The sequence below is a fragment of the Benincasa hispida genome, chromosome 3 (genome assembly GCF_027475165.1).
Source record: "Benincasa hispida cultivar pf3 chromosome 3, pf3_genome.v1.1, whole genome shotgun sequence".
NCBI lineage: Eukaryota > Viridiplantae > Streptophyta > Magnoliopsida > Cucurbitales > Cucurbitaceae > Benincasa > Benincasa hispida.
Window position 1 is genome coordinate 47,125,284 of NC_143480.1, and position 24,918 is coordinate 47,150,201.

The window sequence follows — 24,918 nt, forward strand, 5'->3', positions numbered from 1 at the left end:
AATCAGCTTTTATTCGTTATCATCTTATTATATTATTATACTATTAATTTGTCTTTTTAACAAACAAATCATTATTTATTTTCGTGATCTTACTGTTTTTGATATGCCTGTACAACGAGTTATGCTTCTTTCGTATGTTTTATGGTTGATGGAATTATAAATACAATGTAATTATTGAAGTGTAAATGAAAATGAAATTATGAATACAGTATAATAATAAATAAACGAGCTCTCTTCTTGCTTTTTTCTCTCTAAATTATATTTGAATTTATATTTTATTATCAAAATAGATTTTATCTAACCATTTATCAAATTAATTATAATAAATAAAAACTTCGTGGTTTTTTTATCAGATTTATATTTGGATTTAAAATTTACTATTTTTCTTGTCTTCCGTAATATTATCGTTAGATGATGTGTGCTGAGAAGATAAACCACAAGATCCTCATGAATACCATAAGACGCTTGGGCCCAATATTTAAGCCCAATTTCTCAATAAATTATGACAAAATATATTATAACGAAATAATTATTGGAATTGCTTTATTATGTTTGGTTCTAATTTCTATTTGGTTCTTAAATATATTTGATAACTATTTTTGTTTTTGGAAATTAAGCTCATGGCACTACTTTCACCTCCAAATTTATTCATTTGTTATCTACTTATCGCCAATAGTTTAAAAAACGAGCCAAAATTTGAGAACTAAAAAGGTTGCTTTTATTTTTAAAATTTAGTTAAGAGTTCGACCATCGTAGTTAAGAAATATACAAATCATTGTAAGAAATGTGGATGAAATAGGTTTACTTTTAAAAAATAAAAACAAAAAATCAAATGTTTATCAAACAGGGTCTTAGTTCTTAAGTTGTGAGTTTTGTTTAAATCTAGTCCCTAAGTTTCATAATCTTACAATTTTACTATTGAGATTTGAATTTTGTTTCAATTTACTACTAGTTTTTAAGATTTTACATTTTTATCATATTTTTTTAATTAAATACTCACTTTCAATTATCGACGCAATTTCTATTAAGATTATGAGGTGAAATTTTTTTAATTAATTTAAAAAGTGTTAGAAACAATGAAACTTAATCAATTATAATACTTTTAACAATTTCAAATTTATTAACCTAAATTAAATAGAAAGTGAATATTTAGTGAAAAATTGAGATTAAAAGTGTAAATCTTGAAACATAATAACCAAATTAAAGCAAAACTGAAATATCAAGGATAAAATTATGGCATTTTGAAACTCAATGACTAAATTGAATCAAACTCAAAATTTAAAGATTAAACATGTAACATTTTGAAATTTAGAGATTAAATAAAAATTAGACCTAAAACCTATTGATCAAAAAGATGTTTTTTCCTTAAGATAATTAATATTGAGTTAATTAGTATTTGGCAAACTTAAACTATAAACTTGAAAAATTATGTTGCATAGTTTGGTAAGTAAATACTAAATTTGCTGTGGTTCAATATAATGACTAAACTAACATGCTATTAAAAATTTAAAATAATTGTTTAAAGAGATACAGGCTCTCTCTTAAATTTGTATTTTATTTTCTCTATATAAAATAAGAAAATGTATTATATTTTAAAATGATTTTATTAAAAAATTTCACAATCAATTTTACTTGGGGAAAAAAAACGGCTAAGATTTTTCATAATCTTTTATTTTATGGTTCAATAACCACTTTGAAAGCTCTAATAATTAATCCCAAATACAACCATAGTTTAATACACGTAAATACAAATATAATTTATAAATATAAGAAGAAGAAAAAAATTAGGACTACGTTTAACTGGGTTTCAATAACCCGTCGAATACATATTTAATATTATATAATTATATATTTATGTTATATATATTTTATATTTCCCAAAATTCTCAAAAGCAGGAAGCAACAAAGGTGGGACACGTGGACGGTGATGGAGGGGACGTTGGAGGCGAACGGTGGGATACGCAAGAGGAAGAATTTGATAGACCGTTGCGATTGGTTGATGGATTTCGGATCATCCATGGGACCATATCCTCGAGCAACCCTTGTGGGCCGGTTGATTCTTTTGGGTCATCTGGAGCGAGGAAAGTTGGGCTTTTATGGGCTTCGGGCTGTGGGTCGACAGTTTTGGGCTTCTTGGTTGGAGATTGGGCTTGTGAGCTTTGGCCCATTAAGAAGAATGGGTAAGCAAAGTGGAGGTGGAGGCCTTCGTAGGTGATGATGTAGGTATCTGGATCTTCCATGGACCGTTCTACTTGCTTCTTTGCACTGCATATTGGGTTTGAACATCTATAATAGCTCCTATTTTTGCCAAAAATTAAAAATAATAATAATAATAATTAATTTTATGAGAAATTTTTATCGATAGAAAAAAATGTCAAACTATTTACAAAAATAGTAAAAAAAAAAAAAAACATTGATAGACACTGATAGACTTCTATCAACATCTATTAGTAATAGAACTAACATAAATCTATCATTAATAGAGGTTGATAGAAGCTTATAGTGTCTATCAGTAATATAAACTGATACAAGTCTAAAATAATTATATTTTGTTATTTTGTGTAAATAGTTTCTCTTATTTTTTCTATTTTTGAAATTCTCCCTTTTAAGTTAAATAAAATTAATTAATCAGGATATCTCATACTCTCGCAACTCGCCTCCAACCTTTTAATTTTGTATCAAATAGACTTTTTTGATATGTTTGATACTTTTGAAAAATTCATTGACCTAGTAAACACTAAATTGAAAGTTATAAAATTAAATTTTATATATAATAAATCAATTTATCTTTTTAAAAAATTGAATATAGTAATAATCTATTTGACATAAAATTAAAAAAAAAATTGAGAAATTCTTATTAACAGAAATATCTAAAAAAAATTACAATTCATAACAAAAAGTTCCAAGAGTACCTTTAAATTAGACATTCAATATTTTTAAATTAGAGATATCTTATAGACACAAAATTAAAAGCATTTCAAGAATTATTTGAACACTTTAAAGTTAAGAGACTTTTTAGACACGAACTTAATTGAAAGTTTAAAGATTAAATTAAGAGAATAATTTTGGAGTTGTTTGATAAATAGCACCAGAAAAAGAGGCTTGATTTGTACTAATTAATGGATTAAGAGGGGTAATTTTATGGTTAATTAAAGCAAAATCATGGTAGATAAGAGAGTGGTTTAGGAAGTTAATAACATTGATTTAGTTGCATCATTGATTAAAGTGGGTGTGTTAAGTAGAAAAAGAATATATTAATTTTAGGACCCAAAATTGTTTATTGATTTTTTATTTCTGACATTTTCTTCATCTTGTCCACTCCCACTTGACCGTGCCAATATATAACAATTTAAAAAACTTGATTTTTTTTTTTTTTTTTTTTGGAAGCAAGTTTGATTGTTTCTATTGAACTTTTAGGGGAAAAAGTGAGCTAATTTGAGGGTGGAAATTTCCCCAAAAAAACTCAACTAAGTATATAAATCATGTCAATATATATATATAAGCAACCACACACAATTAATTAACTAAGAATTTTAACAATGTAAAGCTCTTATAAAAGCAGTACCAATTAAGTGTTTTCTAAGAGGAATTTAGATATTATTTTATTCATATTTTAAAATTTTCTAATGTTATCTAAAAATACGTTTTAACAACACTTAAACGCTTAACTCAAAAGACAACTCATTGATTAAAGCCTTTTCACTTATTTAAAAGGTCATAAAAATCAAACCCAGACTCCACAATTGTTATAATAAAAAGGTCGAAAAACTTATTGAGGCAAAGTGATTCTTCAGAGATATTAATTACTTTCATCTAATTTTTCGTTTTAATACAATATTTTTTAACGTCGTGTTTAGTAAGAATTGCATTTTGTATTTTATATTTTTTTAATTTATGCTTGCCTTTTTTTTTTTTTTAAAAAAAAAACATAATATTATCTTCATATTTTTACAAGAAACGACACCTAAATTTATTGTCAAATTTTGAATATAAAATTAAGTTTCTGAAAACAATTTTTTTTTTCTTTTCTAAAATTTGGTTTGGTTTTTTAATATATTGTTGATTGAAATTGGATAAGTAAAAAAAGAATTATAGATAAAAGTAGCGTTGAGAAGGAAAATTGAATTATTTTTAAAACGTAGGGAAATTTAGAAAGAGAAAAAAAGGTTAAGAAAAACTACCTAGGATTGGGGCTATTTTTGATAGACTTCTGACCATATTTGCGCCATTTATATCCATCATCAGCCACCATATTCCCTCCACAGCTTTTGATTCTGAGGCTATACTTATGCTCAACCTTATTCATGCTCCCTCTCTCCAGAATTGAAAATCTGCAATTAAAAAAAAATCACAAATTTTTAGAATTTTAATTAATAATTAAATTTATTAGAACCCATCAAACAATAGCCAATTCTGCATTTACCCAGTATGAGGAATGTGAGTGTGGGACTGCAGGTCTTTCGATCTAGGAGTAATGGAGAGTGCATTCTCAATGTCCTCAATTGTCGGCCCGAAGTAGGCCGCACCACCGGGAACGGAGAGCTTGGTGGCTCGATTGTCGTCGATGTCTTGGGAGGGGTGGAAGAGTGGGGAGGAGGCGGTGGCGTTGTCGTCGTGGAGAAGGTCGGTGAGGGTGAGGAGGTGCTCGTCGGAGATGGTGGTGTAAGTATCTAGCCAAGGAATGGCTGCTAGAGGCTCCATGGATGAAGAAGAAAAAGAAGAAGAATGAAGAAAGAGATTGAAATTTTGGAAGAAGAAGAAGAGAGGATAAAGTGGAGTAGATGGGAATGGAGGATATGGGGAGAGGCTTATTTTACGTGCGTTGTTAGCATCTTGACTTCTTATAGTAATATCACCATGATTGGGTTTTTGTTTTTTCCCTGTATATTTGTTTTCTACATTTGACTTTTGAAAAGGTTAGTTTTTGTATTTTCTTTAATGGTAAAAATGTATAATTTATTTTTTGAATTTTGAAATTTGTATCCATTTAATCATTAATTTTGACGGAAAACAAATTAATTACTGAACATGAATATTTATTCCTCATAAGAATTAGGATTTGTTGGAGTTATCGGATTTTGTTGTCTTGACTTGACCTGCTTAAGTGTCGTCTTTCGTTTGGTGTTTGCATTCTGTGAATGGATTGGCCCACCGTTTGCTCGTGCAACGGTCTTCTATGGTGATTGAGGGTTGTTTTGTTACTATTTATTCTTATGGCTCTAAAAAAGTTGTTGTGGATTTTCTTAATATCCCTAATTGGTTTTCCTCTCCTCTTATAGGCGACGCCTGTGGCCCTAGCTAGTTATTGGATGAAATTTCTTTAAAAAAAATCATTAAACTTTAAAAAAAACTACAAATTTAATTCTTAAATCTTGATATTTTATAAGACATAGATATACTATAAAAATCAAAAATAAAAAAGAAATTGAAAGTTTAAGATTCAATTAGACATAAGTTTATTTGAAAGATGGACAAAAAGTACAAACTATATTGTAAGATAAATCATTTTTAAAATTTAAAATTGTCAAAGACTTGTTAGACACATAGTTAATTTTTTGTTTTGTATCTAATAAATCAATTGTCTCTTAATTCTATTTAACAACCATACATGAGATTGATGCCTTCATAAAATGAATTTAAAATGTTCATTACAAAATGAATTAATAGAAAAAAAAGGGATTTTCAAAAGTAGAAAAATAAGGGAAATTATTTACACAAAATAAAAAAATTTAATCTTATTTGATAAAGACTAATAGAGGCTAATAGAAGTCTATCATTGATATTATATAATAGATGCTGATAGAAGTCTATAAGTATCAATCGATATTTTTTTTTGGTTAAATTTTTTCAAAAGAAAAGTCAAATTCAGAAGATATAATACATATATATGATTTGATTATGGTTAAATTGGTCAAACATTTGGACTTCACTTACTTCTTGTATTTTAAATTTATTCTTAGTAAAGAAGAAACATATAGTATAAAAAATTAACATACTATATTCAAAAGTAATAAAAGTAAAGAAAAAAAATTAAATCATAAATATGATGGATCAAGTCAATTGTAATAGGAGTAATGTATGAAATGTGTACTACATAAAGTTTTAATTATGTATATATCAGATTGAGTGTTCAAAATCATCTTTAAGTCCCGACATAAATATGAAATGACAATTATATCCTTGCATAAAGAAATAAGAAGTTTGGTACAAAAATGATATCAAAAGAAGTTTAGGTCCCAAGGGTAGCAATAGGTAGTCACAGTTGACCTTCTCCACTTTTACTTGTTTTTATTATATGATAATATTATTTTTGTGACCTTGGATTATAATAAAATTAATGGATGCATTTAATGGGAAGAAGCCATACAACCATAGAAAAAGGGTGTCACATATATATAATTTATATATATATTATGGTACTTTTTCCTTCATAGCTTTCTTGAATTGTCTCTGAAATTTTCATTTAGTGTTGGCATTGTCTGGTTATTTTGTTTTGATGTGATGGATGAATTAAAGTGGACCAAACCTTACCTGACCCATGAACTCCTTCCCTAACTTCAACTAATGCAAGAGTCAACCACTAAACATAATATAACAATAAATCAAATGAATGTATATATTCTTTCATGTTTAAATTATGTCTGATTTATAATACTTCGTTGGATAATTACTTGATTTTGAATTATTGTTAGATGTAAACATTTCATTAGTTTACTAATTATTTCATTGTTTAGATCTCATTTGTTGATCATTTAATTTTTCTTTTTAGTTTTGAAAAATTAAGTGTATTTAATTTTTTTGCTTTTTCTCTCTCTTTTTTTTAATCAATATTTCAAAATATCAAGCCAAATTTGAAAAATAAAAAATAGTTCTTAAAGATTTCTTTTTGTTTTTTAAAATTTGGCTAAGAATTCAAATTTTCACTTAAGAAATATGACGATGTTGTAAGAAATTGGAAAAAGGTATGCTTAATTTTAAAAACAAAAAAACCAAAAATCAAATGGTAAAAAAACCCGTAAAAATAAATATTGTAAGGTCAAAAGTTGTCCAAGGTTAATCATCATTATTTTTAAATTTTTTAAAAAAGAATTTTTACCAAGTGAACTATAAATTTCCAATATTTAACAATTATATTTTGGTTATTAAATAACTTTTCGTAAGTTTTAATTTTTCCCTTGTTATTATTATTAGTACTAACGTTTAATTGAAGAATGTATTAGGTCCTCATATTGTTTAAGAAAATTTGATTATTGAATCCATAATTTGAAAAAGAACATTTAAGAATATAAAAAAGGGCAATTCTTATAAATAGGAAAAAAACAAAAATATCTACAATTTATAGCAAAACAAAAAAGTCCAGTTTTCCTTTTTTTCAAATTACCAAAAATACCCTTCTTCCTTGCCGATTTTTCTTTTCATCAAATTTGATTTGTCGCGCTCATTGAACTCTGCTTCCTCGTCGAACGCATTGATGTTCTTCCTCGCTCATTCTCCGTCTCGACACTGTGATTTTCCTCCTTGTCGATTTTCCTTTTCTTCAAATTTGATTTGCCGCGTTCGCTGAACTCTATTCTTCTTTCTTCCTTGTTGAACACATTGATCTTCTTCCTCGTTCATTCTCCTTCTCGACACTGTGATTTTCCTTTTCTTCAAATTTGATTTGTCGTGCGTTATTTTCCATCTTCCTCGCTGAATACTATTCTTCCTTCTTCCTCGTTGAACGTCGTGATCTTCTTCCTCGCCCATTCTCTTTCTCGACACCATGATCTTCTTCCTCGTCGATCTTCTTCATAGAAATTCTTCCTCGACCACGGTACAATTTTTTCTTCTATTTTCCGTGTTTGTAAGTGTACATTTCTTTCTTGATTTTCTTTTTTGATTTTATACACCATCCATCTATGGCTTCTTCCCCGTTGATAATGGCTTCTTCTATCCTTCGATAATAGATTCTTCTTTGTCCCCAATTTCTTTTCTTTTGTCCTGCACTCTTTCTTCTTATTATTCTCTTCTTTTCTAGGTTTTAGATCATTTGTAGCCTTCCTTGTTCTTCTTCATGTATTTTTTTTTAGATTTTCAGTATGCTAGAATCCCATCAATTTGGTTGTTGTATTTATGTTCTTTTCAATCTTTCGTTAATTTTTATTATTCTTTATTTTTTATTTTTTGTTATGTATATATATATATATTTTTATGAATATGTAAGGATGTGAACATTTTTCTACCATTGATAGATAATGATAGAGTTCTATCACTTTCTATCAGTGATAGATAGCTATAGAGTTCTATCACTCTCTATAAGAGTGATTGAGCTCTAGAGCTCTATCATTCTCTATCAGTGATATTCTGTGATTGAGCTTTATCATTGTTTATCACTGATAGATAGTGATAGCACTCTATCACAGTCTATAAGTGATACACAATGATAGAGAGTGATAGCACTCTATCATTTATGGATCTTTGAATATGTACGGATATTAACATTTCTCTACCACTGATAGACACTGATAGATCTCTATCATTGTCTATCAGTTATATAAAGTGATCGAGCTCTATCACTAATAGATAAAAAGTGATAGAACTCTACCACTCAATCACTTTATTATTCTTTATTTTTGAATTATTGTTGTGCAGATAGATAGTTTTTGGTGTGACTATGTATGGATGTGAACATTTCTCTACCACTGATAGACAATAATATACATCTATCACTGTCTATGAGTTATACAAAATGATAAAGCTCTACCACTGATATACAGAGATAGAGTTATATCACTATTGATAGCACTGTCTATCAATGACACACAATAATTGAGCTTTGCACTTATAGACAGTGATAGACATCTATCACTATCTATCAGTGATACAAAGTGATAGAATTCTATCACTGATAGTGATAGAGTTCTATCACTTTGTATCAGTGATAGACAGTTATAGAGCTCTATCACTCTTTATAACAGTGATTAAGCTCTATCTCTAGTGATATACTATGATTTATACTGTGGTTGAGCTTTATCATTATCTATTACTGATAGACAGTGATACCACTTTATCACTATCTATCAGTGATAGAGCTATATACATATTAACATCTTTCTTATACAATATTCTTTTCCTTTTATTGCAGTAAATTGATACTATGGTTAATATTCTTGTAGTCATTTTTTATGGTGGATAGCGGACTCATTACAACTTTTATGAGAATTATAGTGTTGTTGGAGTTTTTGTTAATGATATGATAGACTTCAATGGTTTAGTTAGTTTGATATTGGGTGAAATTTAGTTGGATGTTTCAATAGGTTTATCAGTATTATTGGATTTTGATCAAACTAATATTCAATCTGTATTTCAAATAAAGCAAGATAAGGATGTCAATTGGTATTTTTCTTTGGCTAAAGATTCAGGGACTAGGCATCCTTTAGTTGCTCATGTTAGTCATCATTCTGTAGAAGGATCTTGCAGTGGTATTAGTGGTGGAGGTGGTGATAGGTTGCTATGTTTAGGTTCTTCTTCTAGTTTTTCAAATGATCAAGTTATACAAAATGTTGGTTTTAATGGTGATTTGAAGGGAAAATATGTATTTGGAAGTAAATAAATACTGTCTAAGTGTTTTTATGTAATAGCAGTGAATTAGAATTTTCAATTCAGGACTACACGGTCAAATTCAAAGTCACTTGAGTTGAAATGTTTGCAAGAAGACTGTCAATCATGTGTTCGGGCATCTCAGTACAAGAAGAGTGAGTTGTGGATGCTTAGAAAGTATATTTTCGACCATAATTGTTCAATGATTACAACTCAAAGTTGCCATAGGCAAGCTTCTTCATCTGTAATTGGGGACTGCTTGAAAGAGGATTTTAGATTTATCTCTACTGATCATTCCCTTCCTAGAGATATTGTTCATAAGGCTCGTACTAAGCATGGTGTTAATATTAGTCATCAAAAAGCTTGGAGGGCAAAAGAACACATATTAAGATCATTAAATGGTAATGCAGTTGAATCATATAGCTTGATTCCACCGTTTTTTGAAAGGTTGAAAGAAACGAATCCAGGTATTATTTCAAATGAAGTATTATTCTTTATAAATTTTATATCACTGTATATTGTAGATGGACTGTGATAGTCATCTATCACCGTCTATCAATGATAGTTGTGCATCATTGTCTATCACTGATTGACTGTGATGGCCATCTATCACTGTCTATCTACCAATGATAGACAATGATTGATTTGTTACCATTGTGACTAATATAATTGTTTTCATTTATTTTTTCAGGAACGTACATTGCTTTAAAGATTGATGAAAATTGACATTTTAAATTATGTTTCATGGCTATCGGTGCACCTATTGAGGGGTGGAGGTACTGTAGACCTACCATTGATGACACGTTTTTGAAGTATAAGTTTGGTGGTACTCTACTATCAGCTTCCACACTAGATGGTAACAATAATATTCCCCCCTTGCGTTTGCTATTGTAGATTCTGAGCATGATGTATCATGAAAATGGTTTTTCGAACATATACAAACTAGTTTAGGGGATAGAGAACACTTAGTCATTGTCTCTGATCGACATTTGAGCATTCCAAAAGATGTCTTAAGTGTGTTTAACAATGTTGAGTACTGTGTGTGCAATCAACATGTTCTGCGAAATTTGAAGAAGTTGTTCAAGGATCCTTTGATTGACCAGTTTTACTTTAGTTGTGCTAAATCTTATACTGTTGATGACTTCGAGTTTAATATGAGATCTATGGAGTCAATTTCTCTAAATATTTGAACTTACCTTATTAATGTAGGATTTGAGAAGTGGTCTCGTGCATATTCTCGAAGAATAAGGTATGAAATGATGACAACAAACCCTTTAGAGTGTGTAAATTCTGTTTTGAAAGAGAATAGGAACTTATCGGTTGCAAGTTTACTCGATGCAATTAGAGGTTTACTGCAAAAATGGTTTCATGATCGAAGGAAAGCTAGTTTGTCAATGACAACAATTTTGACTCCTTGGGTAGATAATATATTACACAACCAACATGAACAATCAAAAAGTTTCATGGTAAGTATTCTTTATAAAATTGATAGGAGAATGGTATTCAGTGTGATAGACAGTGATAGATTTGTATCACTGTTTATTAGTGATAGACTATGATAGAAGTCTATCACTATCTATCACTGATTGACCGTGATAGAATTCTATCACCCTAATATCGATAGATTTCTACAACTTTTTATTTATTTGTATATTTGGTATGTTTGTAATGTGTTGATTTCTTTTACCATTTTTATTTATTAGGTTCATCCTATTGACAACGTTGAATACTCAATAATGGATGGTGATAAACAATTCCTAGTAAAGCTTAATTTGAGATCTGTAGCCGTCGAGTATGGGATTTTGAAGAAATTCCATGCTCTCATGGGCTTGCTGTTCTTCGGCTTCTTAACATGGATATTTATTCCTATGTATCTAATTAGTATTACTCAAGCGCGTTGTCATGGACATATATGGGTTGTGTTCGACCTTTTGGAGTCATTCAAATTGGAGGGTTTTAGATGATGGTATTAGAGCATTACCTCCTATTTTTGAACGTTCAGTAGGAAGACCTAGAAAACAAAGGATTATATCTATAGGTGAAGCTAAAAATAGTTCATTAAGATGTAGTCGTTGTCATTCTAAAGGTCACAATTCTAGGATTTGCAAACTTCGCCTAATTAGTCGATGATGTAATTATTATAGTTCATTGTTTCCCTTGTATTGCCAAATAGATTGATATTAGAACTGATGAATGTTATTTTTGCCTTTGGTTGGTTCTATTATTGAGTTTGTAAGTGAATGGAACGTTATCTTTATATGAATAAAATTCTTGATTTCTTTGTTTATATTCCTTTTCTAAATTGAAACATGTGATATACCCATTTATACAAACACTGATATACATTGATAAACACTAATAGATTTCTATCATTGTCTATCATTTATACACACTGATATACCACTGTGTTGATATCCACTGATATCTTTCAATCAGTGTATATCACCAATAGGGAGTAATTTATTTTTCTGCTATTCTGAAAATAAAGATACTTGATGAACTGATCATGGATATTGATATTGAACTTGTCTAATGGTCAATTTGAAAGTCAGTGTTTCTTCTTTACCGTATGATACAGTATATAAGTTTTAATTATTAAAATTTATATATTGATTTCATTTTTTCATGTAAAACTTGTTGCAATATTAGGGTTATGCGTGGTTGATTCGGTTATGGCATCAAAACTAGAAGCATTATAGCATTATACTAATTGAGTTAAGAGTTGATAGATACTAATAGAAGTCTATCAATGTCAATCAGTAAACTATGAAATTGATAGACTTCAAAAGTATATAATGTATATTTTAACATAAATAGACACTGATAGTAGTTCAAATATATTTATGTCAAACCAAAAAAATAGTTTGAGATAAGCAAATTGACAATATCAACATCTAAACTTTTGCAAAAATGCTACAGAGGACTGCTTAAACTCTTATAAATAGCTCAAGCAAAAAATGGTGGTTCAACTTCCTCATTCTTTGTACACAGAGTATACCAGAACAAAGCTCCATAAATAGGTCCAACAGATAATGCAAAAAGTATTAGATATTGTATAAATATCGGGATGTCTTGTGAAGTCGAGAGGACTCAAGGAAAGGAAGGGCCTACCATGACACATAATAACATTGCATATTTTCTTGGATTGAACTCACAATTAGAAATAATTTCCAACAAGCAATTCCTTCCCCAAGTGAGATGGAGCTTACAATCATGTTCTTTTTTAATAGACCATCACAAATAGACATTTATAAATCTCTATCATTGTCTATCAATGATAGAATTCATGATGTACCTAATAGAATTACATTAGACATATATTTGATAGTGGTTTATTCATCAACACATATACAAAACTTTATAAAACTGATACAATCACTGCAGATAACATCGTTAGTATAAACTAGAATTCTTATAGATATAGTTCTATCATCAATGTTCATTGTCACTAGTATTGTAATATTCACAAAATATCATAGTTCATTGTTAGTAGTATTGTAGTCTTTTTCAATAACATTCTAAAATCAAGTTTTAACATTAAGTTTGAGAAGATTGAGATTCAAATCGAGAAGGTTGAGATTGAGTTTGAGAGTTTAGTTAAGAGATGTTTAAGCTGAAGCTTGGAGCACTGTCCATCAATGAAGTCGTTTTGGTCTTTTTCTTCTTTTTAGGAGATGCTTTGTTCATTTCCTTTGCCTTTGCTGTTTGTTTCTTTTCTCTCTTGGGCCTCTCATTGACAATTTTCTTGTCAGCATCTAATACTTTTGGTCTAAACTTTGTACGTTTTCCTTTTCCTATAGCTTCAGCAAACTAAAATAATAGTAACAAGAAAGAAAGTTAAATTATCATAAAATCTCTCACTATATACTATTGATAGACTGTGATTGATAGATAGTGATAGACCACTATCACTTTATTCGTCATTATATCAACTAATATGTACAAATTTCTAGTTAGATATGACTGACAACAACAACTCTTGGTTACCTTCTTTTATGTTGATTGTTTTCTTTTATTTTCAAGTCTTTTTTTCTTTTCATTCTTATTTTCTTCTTCAGTTTCTTCCTCAACAACTTGTTCTTCAGCATGCTCTTCTTGTTCAACAACATTTTTTTCCTTTATCAACAGACTGTAATAAATAAAGTAATAATATAGTGTTAGACATTGATAATATTTTATAGATATCATTAACCTTAATTAATTATATTTACCTTTTTCTTTTTTTCTTTTTGTTTTGATCTTCTCTCCTTTTTTTTTTTCCTTCTTCGTCAGATAGATCAAATTCTTCTTCTTCTTCAAGCTCAACTTCCTGCAATAGATTCAAAATTCTATAATAATTAAGAAGACAACATATCGCTTTATTTTCTTTCATAGCGTCTATATATTTACCTTATCCTTTTGCTGAACATGAGCAATTTTTTCCATATGTTCATTAGCTTCAAATTCTTTTTCCCACAAACATGATAATTAAGGAAGTTATAGAAGTATACCATACATTGATAGAATTCCATCAGTTCATTAATTGACCTCATTGACTTCTATCAGGAATGAAGGAAATCGGAACATGAGGATTTCCATGAACAGTGGAAGGATCGTTCATAATTTCAATCGTATATGAACATGCACAATTACAGTCACAAACGGAAACAACAAGCTATGCATACAATGAAATAGCAACATGTTTTTCTACAAATCAAGGGAAAAAAATAATATCCCTTTGAAGATTCATCTTCAACCTCCCTTGATCACGAACGCTCATTCACAGCAAGACGGCAACACGAACACTCGAACACTTCGATCGCAACGAATGACCTCTACAGAACCTCGACTGTGTCGAGTTGACTATGACACCACCAAAAAGGTTACCTTGGTATTCTCGGTGTGAGAATCCAGAAGTGTGGGCTCTATGTGGACTTGGTTAGAGGCAGAGAACGGAGGAGAACAATCATGTAAACGATTGAACAAGTGGAAGATATCAAAGCCTATCGTATAGGACGATGCCCAATCTTTTAACAAAAGCTATGCGATCATCTAGCTAAAGCTATGTGATCGTCTAGCTAAAGCTAGTGATCTTTTAGCTAATCGGTCGGCTAAGTGTCTATCATATAGAAACACTCCACGATCGTCTAGTCTCTCCAAGCTATCGTTTAGTAAATCATATTTACTTGACAACTTTTCCGTGAGAACTTTCCGAGAGTGAAAATCTCAAATCAATATTACTAAAATTAGGAAAATATTTTTCCTTTTATCTCACAGTTACCATGAAACCACCAATAACATTCCACTCAATAGAGAAAAAGAGATAATTATCCAATAATTAATATTGTTATAAATATAAATGATAACCAACTTATCATACTATATTTATAACCTATAGTTTTAATATTTCATCTCATGAAACATATAAACCATAACTCTTTTTCTATTTCATGGCACTTAATAAATCTCATGTACATCAATCCTCCACTTGATGTATCTCATACACCATACCGATCATATCATATATAATCGAATTACTTTTTGTCAATTTGAACATTTCAAATCAACACCAAGAATCGATCCTCAACTTGAATCCATTGAGCTACCGAGGGGACCTTATGGACCTATAACTCGAAGCTCCAACGGTACGTGAATAACTGACTAAACTCTTTAGTCACGGGATCCACCATCCGTTAACTGCTAGACACTCCACTAAAGACCGACAGTTGAACTCTCCTTACTACAGATATATTATGTGTCCATCTTAACCAATCAACAGTGCGACAACTCTTCATAAATCGCTCGTAAGTATAGCTCGACCAATAACCGTTATGCCCCTGTAGTAACGGTGATCTGTTCGAGGGAAAATCGTGAAGCAAAGGTGAGGTTTCTTGAAACCCTTACTTTCTAAAGCATGTTGTAATTTAATTGTAAGTACATATCTTATTTGCTTGTTTACTGTCAAACTTTATATTCAATAAATTATGGAATTTGATCGATCCACTTCCGCTCAAGGTTCTCATTAGAGTTTCTTCCATTGGTATTAGAGCCAGGTTGTTGGTTTCTGATACCAAATTTCATTCTTGTATTAAATCGTTGTACAGTAATGACGGGATTTATAATCTGCATTATATTTATGTGATGAATGGTTGTGGATGAATTTGTTGATGGATGTTTCGAGATAGAACTCTCTGTTTAATGCTTTCTGTAATTTACAAATTTGGTTTGTAAAAGCTCCTGCGTTTTTTGGCATTATTATTGCAATCAAGTGTGTAATTTGTTAGTTTGAGTCGCTCGTGATGTTCCGGGTTACTTCAAAGAAGGGTTGCAATGTGTTGTTTCGATGGAGAAGATGAAACAGAGGTTCCAGATCGTATAGCTACAGCTAAACGATCGGGTAGCTCTTGTTATGCGATCGGGCAGCTTTTGTTACATGATCGTGTAACATTTGCTAAACGATAGCATAGCTAATGCTACGCGATCATGTAGAGTTTGCTACAAGATCATGTTGCATTTGTTACAAGATTGCATGGAGGCTTGCTTCACGATTACACGGTCTTTCGATGCTCAACACATGGTTGCTAGCTATGCTATCATGTAGTTTTTCATGCTCATCACATAGTTATTAGTTACCCGATCGCATAGTCTTTCACGCTCATCGTATAGCTGCTTGACGTATGGTTCTTTGGCTACACAATCAGCTGCAAGGTGGTTCTTTGAAGGGCGATTTGGTTCGAGCGGTTCAAGATCTGGTTCATCTGTTTCGAATTGGTTGACTCGTTTTTTGTAATAGTTAGTCTTTTATTTTTTTTTCTTTTGAGAGGTTCTATCTCGGTCCATCAACTATTAGAATAAATATACATGCAATGTATGTTTTATATTATATGTCATAATGTATGTCATATAGTTTTTTAAAACCCACCATAGGTTATGCATTTATGTTCATGCATCATTTATATTATAAGTGTTATAATATATGAATATGCATGATTTAAATTACACAAAACATGCATCATAAGTATAAATGTTATAATATATGTATGCATGCATTATAGCATATCCATGCATCATTTATATTATAAGTGCTATAATATATGGTTGATTGGATGTATGGAATGTATACTATAACATGATTCATTACTTAGTTATATAATTGTTATATATTAGTAATGAATGAATATTGCATGAAGCATGACATTACCTTCGGTTAATTTATAAATGTTATAATTAACTAAAGTATGTCCAACATGCAATGGTTGATTTTTAATTGTTTCATTTATTTATAATTGTTATAATTAAATGAAATTAGAATTAAAATCAATAATAAAGAGTTACATGCAAACCTTAGGCTATAATCATTTTTTAAAATTGTTTTAAAATATGATTGAGATAGACCTAAGATCACATTTCTAATGAGATTAGAAATCTAAGTTGAATCTTTTAAATCGATTTAATAGGATTAAATTGATTCTTAATAAAAGATTAAATATGTAACAAATGTATCTATAAGGGACCTTTTGTCTAAGGCGGGTTCTAGCTAGGCAGGGGTACTTAAGTCGATGTGAACGTCGCACCCCTACCTGGGAACCTACCTAGAAAGGTGAATTAGATATATTTGTTACATGCATGCAAATTTGATTAAAGTCTATTAAAAAGTTTAATGAGACTTCAATCAAAATTGTCTAATGATAAAAAAACAAGAGTTGTTTTTTAGCAAATTAAACAAACACTTAGATAAAATCAATAGTCAGATTTTTCCTAAGTTAATTAACCCTAGGTAAAACACTCAGTGGGAGGAAAATAGGGTATATGATACTTCATTTTACCTCTACACGTTTCTCCCTAAAAGTTCACACCGTGAGATCTACTCTCGGCCTCGAGGCACCAAGGGTGTCCCCCTACGGGTGGCATTTGGGTAGGTCAATATCAAGGTGAATGGAGAGAGTGTTTATAGTAAGTGGGAGCGGGATGTGTGACAACACATCCCTCGATCTTTCTCATTAGGTTGAATAAAGTTTCATGCATCACCTCAAGGCATCGTGGGTATCCCCTTAAAGGATGGTTGTATTGCATGACGCTTTATTTGATCTCCAGAAATGGATAGGGTTGCTTTAGTTTCATGAACCAAAAATGAGGGGTTACACTTACACATAATTGTTAATGATGTTAACAAATTATGGACCGAACAATGGTGACTATTAATTACAGTGACAAGGAGTTGTTTTTGTCTAATGGTTGAGAATTTCTCATTTCAATGAAGAGGCACTCGATCACCCTACGGTGAATTTTGTCCTGCCTCACTGAAACATCATTGTAAAATAGATGTCACTTAGGGTACACTAGACTATTTTGCTAAAAATTGATTGGTTTTCTTAAAGTGGTTTAATGCAAGTAAACTAAAATAGTTTGTTCTTTTTCAGTAATATCATTATAATAGCTACCGTTACTCTAAGTTTACTAGCCGTTGATAAATTACATTATAATGTCTATGAGGGCAATCTTTTGATCTGTATGGTTGAGAGTGGCCAGTTACACCGAATAAATATGCCTACCATTTTGATGATTTGTCTCAGTAGAAAGTTGGGAATATAACTACACAAGATGGAATAACTCCTTCTCGTAGACAGAGAAAGTAGATAAATTTCTTCTATAATAGCTGATTTCGGGTCTTGAACAATGAAGTCTCACCCTTTCATTGGCCTGAGAGGGGTTAGTTTATAGTTGAACTATAAACTAGTTGTTCATTAGAGGAATCAATGATATTTAAGGATTTAGATGTAACTACAGAGGTAAACGATAATTTGACCCAGCTGTAGATATGAACAATTTTTTAAGGGTCAACTTTGTTGGTAATGGTGTCCTAAATCTCCTTGTAATTTTGTAGTTTGTAAACTTTGTATAAACATATTGTTGTTGATAAAATAAGTGTTAACCTCAATCAAATAAACTAAGATCCGAGGTTATTTTATGTAATTTAAACAAGTATGTAGAGACATACAAGTTGATCTTGTTTAAATAATAACCTAAACGGTCTATAGTAGATGGATAAGGCTAGGTACCTTATCCTGGTGATACTGCGGATACGACTCGCTTTGTAGGTGTTACAAGTATTGTAAAGTGCTATAAATAATCTGATCTTGTTCATTCATGAGGAGACTTGTGAGCGAAGGTATCCTATACAAAGAGTTTGTATAAGATCGGACCACAAAATAATTAGTCTCTTTATATAACGTCGTTGATAATGGAGACTTACATTTCACTAGGATGACCATAGGTGACATGACTTGAATCCTGAGTGAATTGTGAACTTCTGCTCATGAAGGCGGTCCTTTGATTTGTATGGGGTAGAAGTGGCCAGATTGCCAACTCAACAAGCCTACCATTTTAGGGATTCGTCTGACTGGGGAGTTGGGAACATAACTACACAAGACAGAATTCACTCATTCCCCGATGCAAGGGCAAGTAGATAAATTGCTCCCTTAAGGGTTGATTCCGGGTCTTGAACATAGTGGTCACACCCTCTCCTGGCCTGAGAGGGACTTAGTAATAGTTGGACTATGATTTATTGTTCATTAAAGTAATTAGTGGTACTTAAGGAGTTATATGTAACTAAAGGGGCAAAACGGTTTTTTTTTTGTCCAATTGTACTTACGAGCAATTTGTGAAGGGCCATTGCATTGTTCGTTGGTTATCAATGGACACAGAAATTTATCTGTAGTGCGAAGAGTGCAGTTTTCGATCTTTAGTGAAGTGATCGGCAGTTAACGGATGTTGGATAATTTAATTAAAGAGTTTAATTAATTATCCGAGTACCGTTGGAGCTTCAATCTACAGGCATAAGGTCCCCTTTGTAGCTCAACATGGATTTAATCTTTGGATTAATTTGAAGTGTTCAAATTAATTAAGGGAATTATTTATATATATGATATAATTAATATAATGTATTTGATATATTATAATATGAGAGGAATTTGAATATGATTCAAATACTAACTATATAAATAAAATTCATGTAATTAAATTTAATATAAATATGATTTAGATCTAAATATTATTTATATAAATGAGATTCATATAAGTGGATTTAATATAAATTTGATTTATATTAAATGCCATGTATGGTTGAGAGAAAATAAAATCTATAGTTTATGTTGTATTTGATGCAATATAAAATTATAGACTATATGTTATATTTGATATATATATATATATATATATATATATATATATATAAATATATTATTAATTTAATTGAAATTAATTAAAGGGAATGAGTTAAAACTCCCTCCGCTCATTCTCTTAATTATTCTATGTGGGATTTAAGTTGGTTGTAGAGAATTCTACTTCCTAATTGGTTCAAGAGAGAAGAGTTCTCTCCTAAAGAAAAGTTATCTGTAGAAAAAATCCCTCTCTTCCTCTCTTCCTCTCAATCTCCTTCCCTCTTCCAAGGATTCAAGCAAAGCCCACAACTCTTGCTCGAATTCTTTATCCCAAGAGAATACATAGGGTTCTCGAGTAGTGGTGTCTGTTCTTGAAGAACGAGATTCGAATGGAGAAGGAGTTATGTTCGTGGCTTGTGCGTGGGAGTTCTTGAACAAAGAGTTCTTCAAAGGTAAGAGTTTATGAAACCCTATATAAATGTTTTAAAACATGCTATAATTTTAAGTAAATGCATATTTTGTTGTTGTTCTACTATAAAAGTTTATATTCAATAAAAGTAGAATTTGGGACGATCTTTGCTTACGCTCAAAAGATCTTTTCTGAAAATTTCCTTCAAACTTATAGTTGATTAGTTATATCCATGGACATAGGAATATGTCTACAGTGCGAAGAGTGTAGCTGTCAGTCTACAGTGCGAAATGTTTAGGGCATTTGGTAACCATTTTTGTTTTTTGTGTTTGAAAATTAGGTCTATTAACACTCATTTCACCTCTAAATTTATTGTTGTATTATCTATTTTTTACCAATATTTTTAAAAAGCAAGCCAAGTTTTGAATAATTAAAAAAAAATCTTTAAATTTTGGCTAAGATTCAACCTTTAACATAATATAACAATACATTATAAAGAAGATTACCAAATCAAAATAAAGTATTCCTAAAAAAAATCAAATGAATGTATATTATTTTATGTTTGAATTACGTCTGATTTATAAGATTTTATTGGATAATAATTTTTTTGAATTGTTTTTTGATGTAAAAACTTCATTAGTTTATTAATTATTTCGTTGTTTAGATCTCATTTGTTAATCATTTGGTTTTTTTTCTAGTTTTGAAAATCTAAGCCTAGAAACATTCATTTTCATCTTTAAATTTTTTGCTTTGTTATTTATTTTTTATCAATATTTTTAAGAACCAAGTCAAATTTGAAACTAAAAAATTGTTCTTAAAGACTTGTTTTTGTTTTTCGAAATTTGGTTAAGAATTCTATTTTTTCACTTAAGAAACATGACAACAATTGTAAGAAATTGGAAAAAAGTAGGCTTAGTTTTCAAAAACAAAAAACCAAAAATCAAATGGTTAAAAACACCATAAAAATAAATAATATAAGGTCAAAATTATAAAAACAATTTGTCAAAGATTTAATAAACATTATTTTTAATTTTTTTCATATAGAAAAAGAATTTTTATCAAGTGAACTATAATTTTTCAATCTTTAACAATTATATTTTGGTTATTAAATAGGTTTTTTAAATTTTAATCTTGTCCTTGTTATTATATTTATATTAACATTTAATTGAAGAAGGTATTAGGTCCTCATATTGTTTTAAAAAAATTGATTGTTGAATGCATAATCTGAAAAAGAATATCTAAGAATATGGAAAGTATTAGAAATTTCAATAAATAATACAATAAAGATTGTTTTAGTTCCTTCTTTTATGAAATATTTTTTTATTTCTTTTATTTTTATCTTCTTATTCATAGAGATCTACCTTCAAATTTGAGCCACTTATTGTTTATGAGAATTTTCCTTTAAAAAAGAAAAATCAAATCGATACTATTGTAAATAGCGTAAAAATACCTATCACGGGAGGATTGAAAAGAATCACATAAGGGGTAGCAACTGCCCTGAAAAAAATGCCCCATATGGCCAGGTGTCATGGGGCGGAAGCGCGACTATGCGTATAGTTTAAAATTTTTCCCGTGCGGCATCAAGGCAACTTTGACCAGCCGAGAGTTTCGACCCGACTTTTCCCTAAATAGGAAACTACTAACTCTCACGAACCCTAAGTGGGTTGTGTTGCTAACTTGCATTTAGAATGGATGGAAAGAGTACGTTTGTGGAAATAACCTTTTATTCTCAAAGGGCTATGAAAATCACAACATAAGGGGCATTAATTACAATACCAACTCTTTAGAGAGTTTACAAATGGAGAGTAATTCACTAAATTCCTAATTTGAATGTGATATCTTGACAATCCCAAGACTTTCGCTATTTATACAGGTAGGAGGAGCCTAAAATCGTGGAAGTAGTGAGGGAGTGACCTAAGTGGGGTTTAACCGCTCACTTCCCTTAATCTAAACATCCAAATCTCGTAAAAATCCATTAATTACAAAACACATTCAACACAGTACATCATATGAATATTTTGAATGCAATAACCCACCAAAACTATAAAATTAATTCTGAAAAATTTTGGAAAAATTGGGCCATTAAAACGTCGCTTTGATACCAATTGAAGGAATTTTATGAAGGGACCTTGAACGGAAGAGATGGATTGTCCCAATTTTCCATAACTTTACAGAACCAAAAATTTACAGCAAAAAAAAGAAAATTATGCATTCCATGAAAAAATACAGCATGCAATTAATAAAAATACAAAAAAATAAAATGGGTTAAAAAACCCTTACCTTTGAAGAACGTTTCTACAATTAGAAAACCCCTTGATCTCCAAATGGGCACTACCACGATGGAATCCACGGTATTCTCTAGGTGAGAATCCAGGAAGGTGTGGGGCTCTGACTATTTTGCATTTTCAAGAGGGAAAGGAGATTGAGAGATGAGGAGGAGGAGGAATGAAGTTTTTCATAGAACCCTTTCTGTGTATTAAAAGAATCTGTGAAAGCCTTTTTGCAACAACTGCACAGAATGAGGGGGTCCATCTCATTCTCACGTCGGAGAGAGGAAAAGGTGGGGAGAGAGTTACAATTCCCTCCCATAATTAGATTTTTTTTTTAATTAAAAAGCATACTAAAATTAATTTTAATAATAAACTTTAATATATATATATATAATAAACACTTTATCATGTAATATATATTAAACTATATGTAATATCAAATATAACATATAATCTATAGTTCAATACTATATCCAATACAATATAACTTATGGTTTAATTCTCTCAACAACGATATTTAATATAAATCACATTTATATTAAATTTAATTATATGAATCTAATTCACATAATTAATAATTGAATCATATTCAAATATTTAATTTTTCTTAATTAAATCACTTAATATATATATATATACTTTTTAAAGGTATTGTAATTAAAGTGTGGGGTAGGGGAATCGAACCTCAAATCTCGAGATCGATAGTACAAGCACTATGCCAGTTGAGCTACGCTCTTGTTGGCTAAATCATAAATTGAGCTATCGATGGGACCTCACTTAATATTATATGTATCAAATACATTATAATAATTATATCATATATAATTAATTTTCTCAATTAATTTGAACAATTCAAATTAATCCAAAAACTGATTCTCATTAAATCCCTTTGAGCTATAGAAGGGACCTCATGGACATGTAGCTTGAAGCTCCAACGTTATGTGAATAACTAATTAAACTCTTTAATTAAATTATTCACTATCTGTTAACTATCAGACACTCCACTAAAGATGGGCAGCTGCACTCTTCGTACTATAAATATATTTATATGTCCATTGGATATAACCAATCAACAATACAACAACCCTTCACAAATTGCTCGTAAGTACAGTTTGGTCAAAATTACCGTTTTGTCCCTGTAGTTACATCTAACTTCTTAAGTACCACTGATCATTCTAATGAACAATAAATCACAGTCCAACTATGATTAAACCCCTTTCGGGCCAGGAGAGGGTGTGGCACCACATTGTTTAAGCCCCAGAATCAGCCCTTAAGGGAGCAATTTATCTACTTGCTCCAACATTAGAGAAGGAGTAAATTCTTTCTTGTGTAGCTGTGTTCCCAGCTCCCCGATCAGACGAATCACCAAAATGGTAGGCTTGTTGAGTTGGCGATCTGGTCACTCTCACCCATACAAATCAAAAGACCGCCTTTATAGGTAGGAGCTCACAACTCACTCAGAATTCAGGTCATGTAATCAATGGTCATCCTAGTGAAATGTAAGTCTCTATTATGAACAACGTTATATAATGAGACTAAACATTTTGTGGTCCAGTCTTATACAAACTCCTTTGTATAGAATATTCCCATTCGCATGTCTCCATATGAATGATCAGGATCAAATCATTTGTAACACTTTACAACAATTGTAACATCTACAAAGCGGACCATACTCTTAGTGTCACCAAGATAAGGTATCCAACCTTATCCATCTACTACAGACCATTTAGGTTATCATTGAAACATGATCCACTGTATGTCTCTACATACATGTTTAAGTTACAAGATAACCTTGGATGTTAGTTTATTGGTTTGTGGTTAGTGCAACTAATTTTGAAATAAAGCATCTTATATTTTATTACATTAACAAAATATTTATACAATACAATTACAAACTATAGGACCCTATAAGATTTAGGATATCAACCCCAACACTTCACGCACTTAAGAAGTCTTCCAACATTTGAAAGGTCACGTGTGCCCTAAATAGAATACCCGCTTGTGGTTTCCAGGATGAGCGTCGGACAACATCTTCCATACGCGTTTCCTCGCGCATGTGTCGCCGCTTGGATGCTTGCCGCGCGCCTGGGATTCCCATGCGTCTGCCTGACATGTGTGCGCGCCCAACGTTGCCTCGTCATATGCAGCACCACGTCTGTCTATGTTGTGCGCCATGTGCATGCATGCCCTACCATTGAGCCTTACGCGCATGCACCCAATGGTTCTTGTGGACAAGTGTATGTCTGTGTGCCACGCTTGCATTTGCCTGCCGCATGTGCCGTACTAACCTCCTTGCACGGGGCATGGGCCACCTGCCTACGCTGTACCCCTAGTGTCTAGTTAACTTTCTTGGGTCAGCCCTGTGTGCCAGCCTGCACACCCGACACCTTGGACGTGTCTATCTCGACTAACCTCCCGATATCTTTGGGTATGCTCACTGCCTATCAAACACGACCCACCTGTCATGTCATGTGCTTCAAGTCTTGGCGGTCTGATAAACCTCCCCTATTTGAGCTAGCTA

At 31.0% G+C, this 24,918-nt stretch overlaps 2 protein-coding genes across 6 annotated transcripts; one reads left to right on the forward strand and one right to left on the reverse strand.

Moving 5' to 3' along the window:
• Positions 1-1,655: 1,655 nt before the first annotated feature.
• On the reverse strand, positions 1,656-4,826 carry WRKY49 (WRKY DNA-binding protein 49). 2 transcript variants are annotated; one of them, XM_039027298.2, is made up of 3 exons: positions 4,424-4,826; positions 4,182-4,331; positions 1,656-2,265 (listed from the first exon to the last, which is right to left on the reverse strand). In XM_039027298.2, exons 1-3 carry the CDS (start codon positions 4,699-4,701, stop codon positions 1,887-1,889), a joined length of 807 nt encoding a protein of 268 aa, XP_038883226.1. In that variant the 5' UTR covers positions 4,702-4,826; the 3' UTR covers positions 1,656-1,886. The 2 variants fall into 2 exon arrangements, with proteins under 2 accessions (XP_038883226.1, XP_038883224.1); XM_039027296.2 differs by having other exon boundaries at positions 1,656-2,298; positions 4,424-4,825.
• A 2,615-nt stretch (positions 4,827-7,441) lies between these two features.
• On the forward strand, positions 7,442-11,780 carry LOC120074380 (uncharacterized). 4 transcript variants are annotated; one of them, XM_039027484.2, is made up of 5 exons: positions 7,442-10,046; positions 10,271-10,435; positions 10,789-10,828; positions 10,925-11,045; positions 11,283-11,780. In XM_039027484.2, the coding sequence occupies exons 2-5, from the start codon at positions 10,324-10,326 to the stop codon at positions 11,541-11,543; spliced, it is 534 nt and encodes a 177-aa protein (XP_038883412.1). In that variant the 5' UTR covers positions 7,442-10,046; positions 10,271-10,323; the 3' UTR covers positions 11,544-11,780. The 4 variants fall into 4 exon arrangements, 3 of the variants coding, with proteins under 3 accessions (XP_038883412.1, XP_038883410.1, XP_090168418.1); XR_016528650.1 differs by lacking the exon at positions 10,925-11,045; XM_039027482.2 differs by having other exon boundaries at positions 10,789-11,045.
• Positions 11,781-24,918: the final 13,138 nt, after the last annotated feature.

Excerpts from the sequence above, each read along its gene's own strand:
- WRKY49 (XM_039027296.2), bottom strand. The coding sequence starts at position 4,701 with ATGGAGCCTCTAGCAGCCATTCCTTGGCTAGATACTTACACCACCATC. Across the intron at positions 4,332-4,423 it reads ACTCACATTCCTCATACTGG|ATTTTCAATTCTGGAGAGAG; the intron begins GTAAATGCAGAA and ends TTTTAATTGCAG. Across the intron at positions 2,299-4,181 it reads AAAAATAGCCCCAATCCTAG|GAGCTATTATAGATGTTCAA; the intron begins GTAGTTTTTCTT and ends TGGCAAAAATAG.
- LOC120074380 (XM_090312292.1), top strand. The coding sequence starts at position 10,324 with ATGGCTATCGGTGCACCTATTGAGGGGTGGAGGTACTGTAGACCTACC. Across the intron at positions 10,436-10,788 it reads ATCAGCTTCCACACTAGATG|GATTTGAGAAGTGGTCTCGT; the intron begins GTAACAATAATA and ends TTATTAATGTAG. Across the intron at positions 11,046-11,282 it reads AACAATCAAAAAGTTTCATG|GTTCATCCTATTGACAACGT; the intron begins GTAAGTATTCTT and ends TTTATTTATTAG.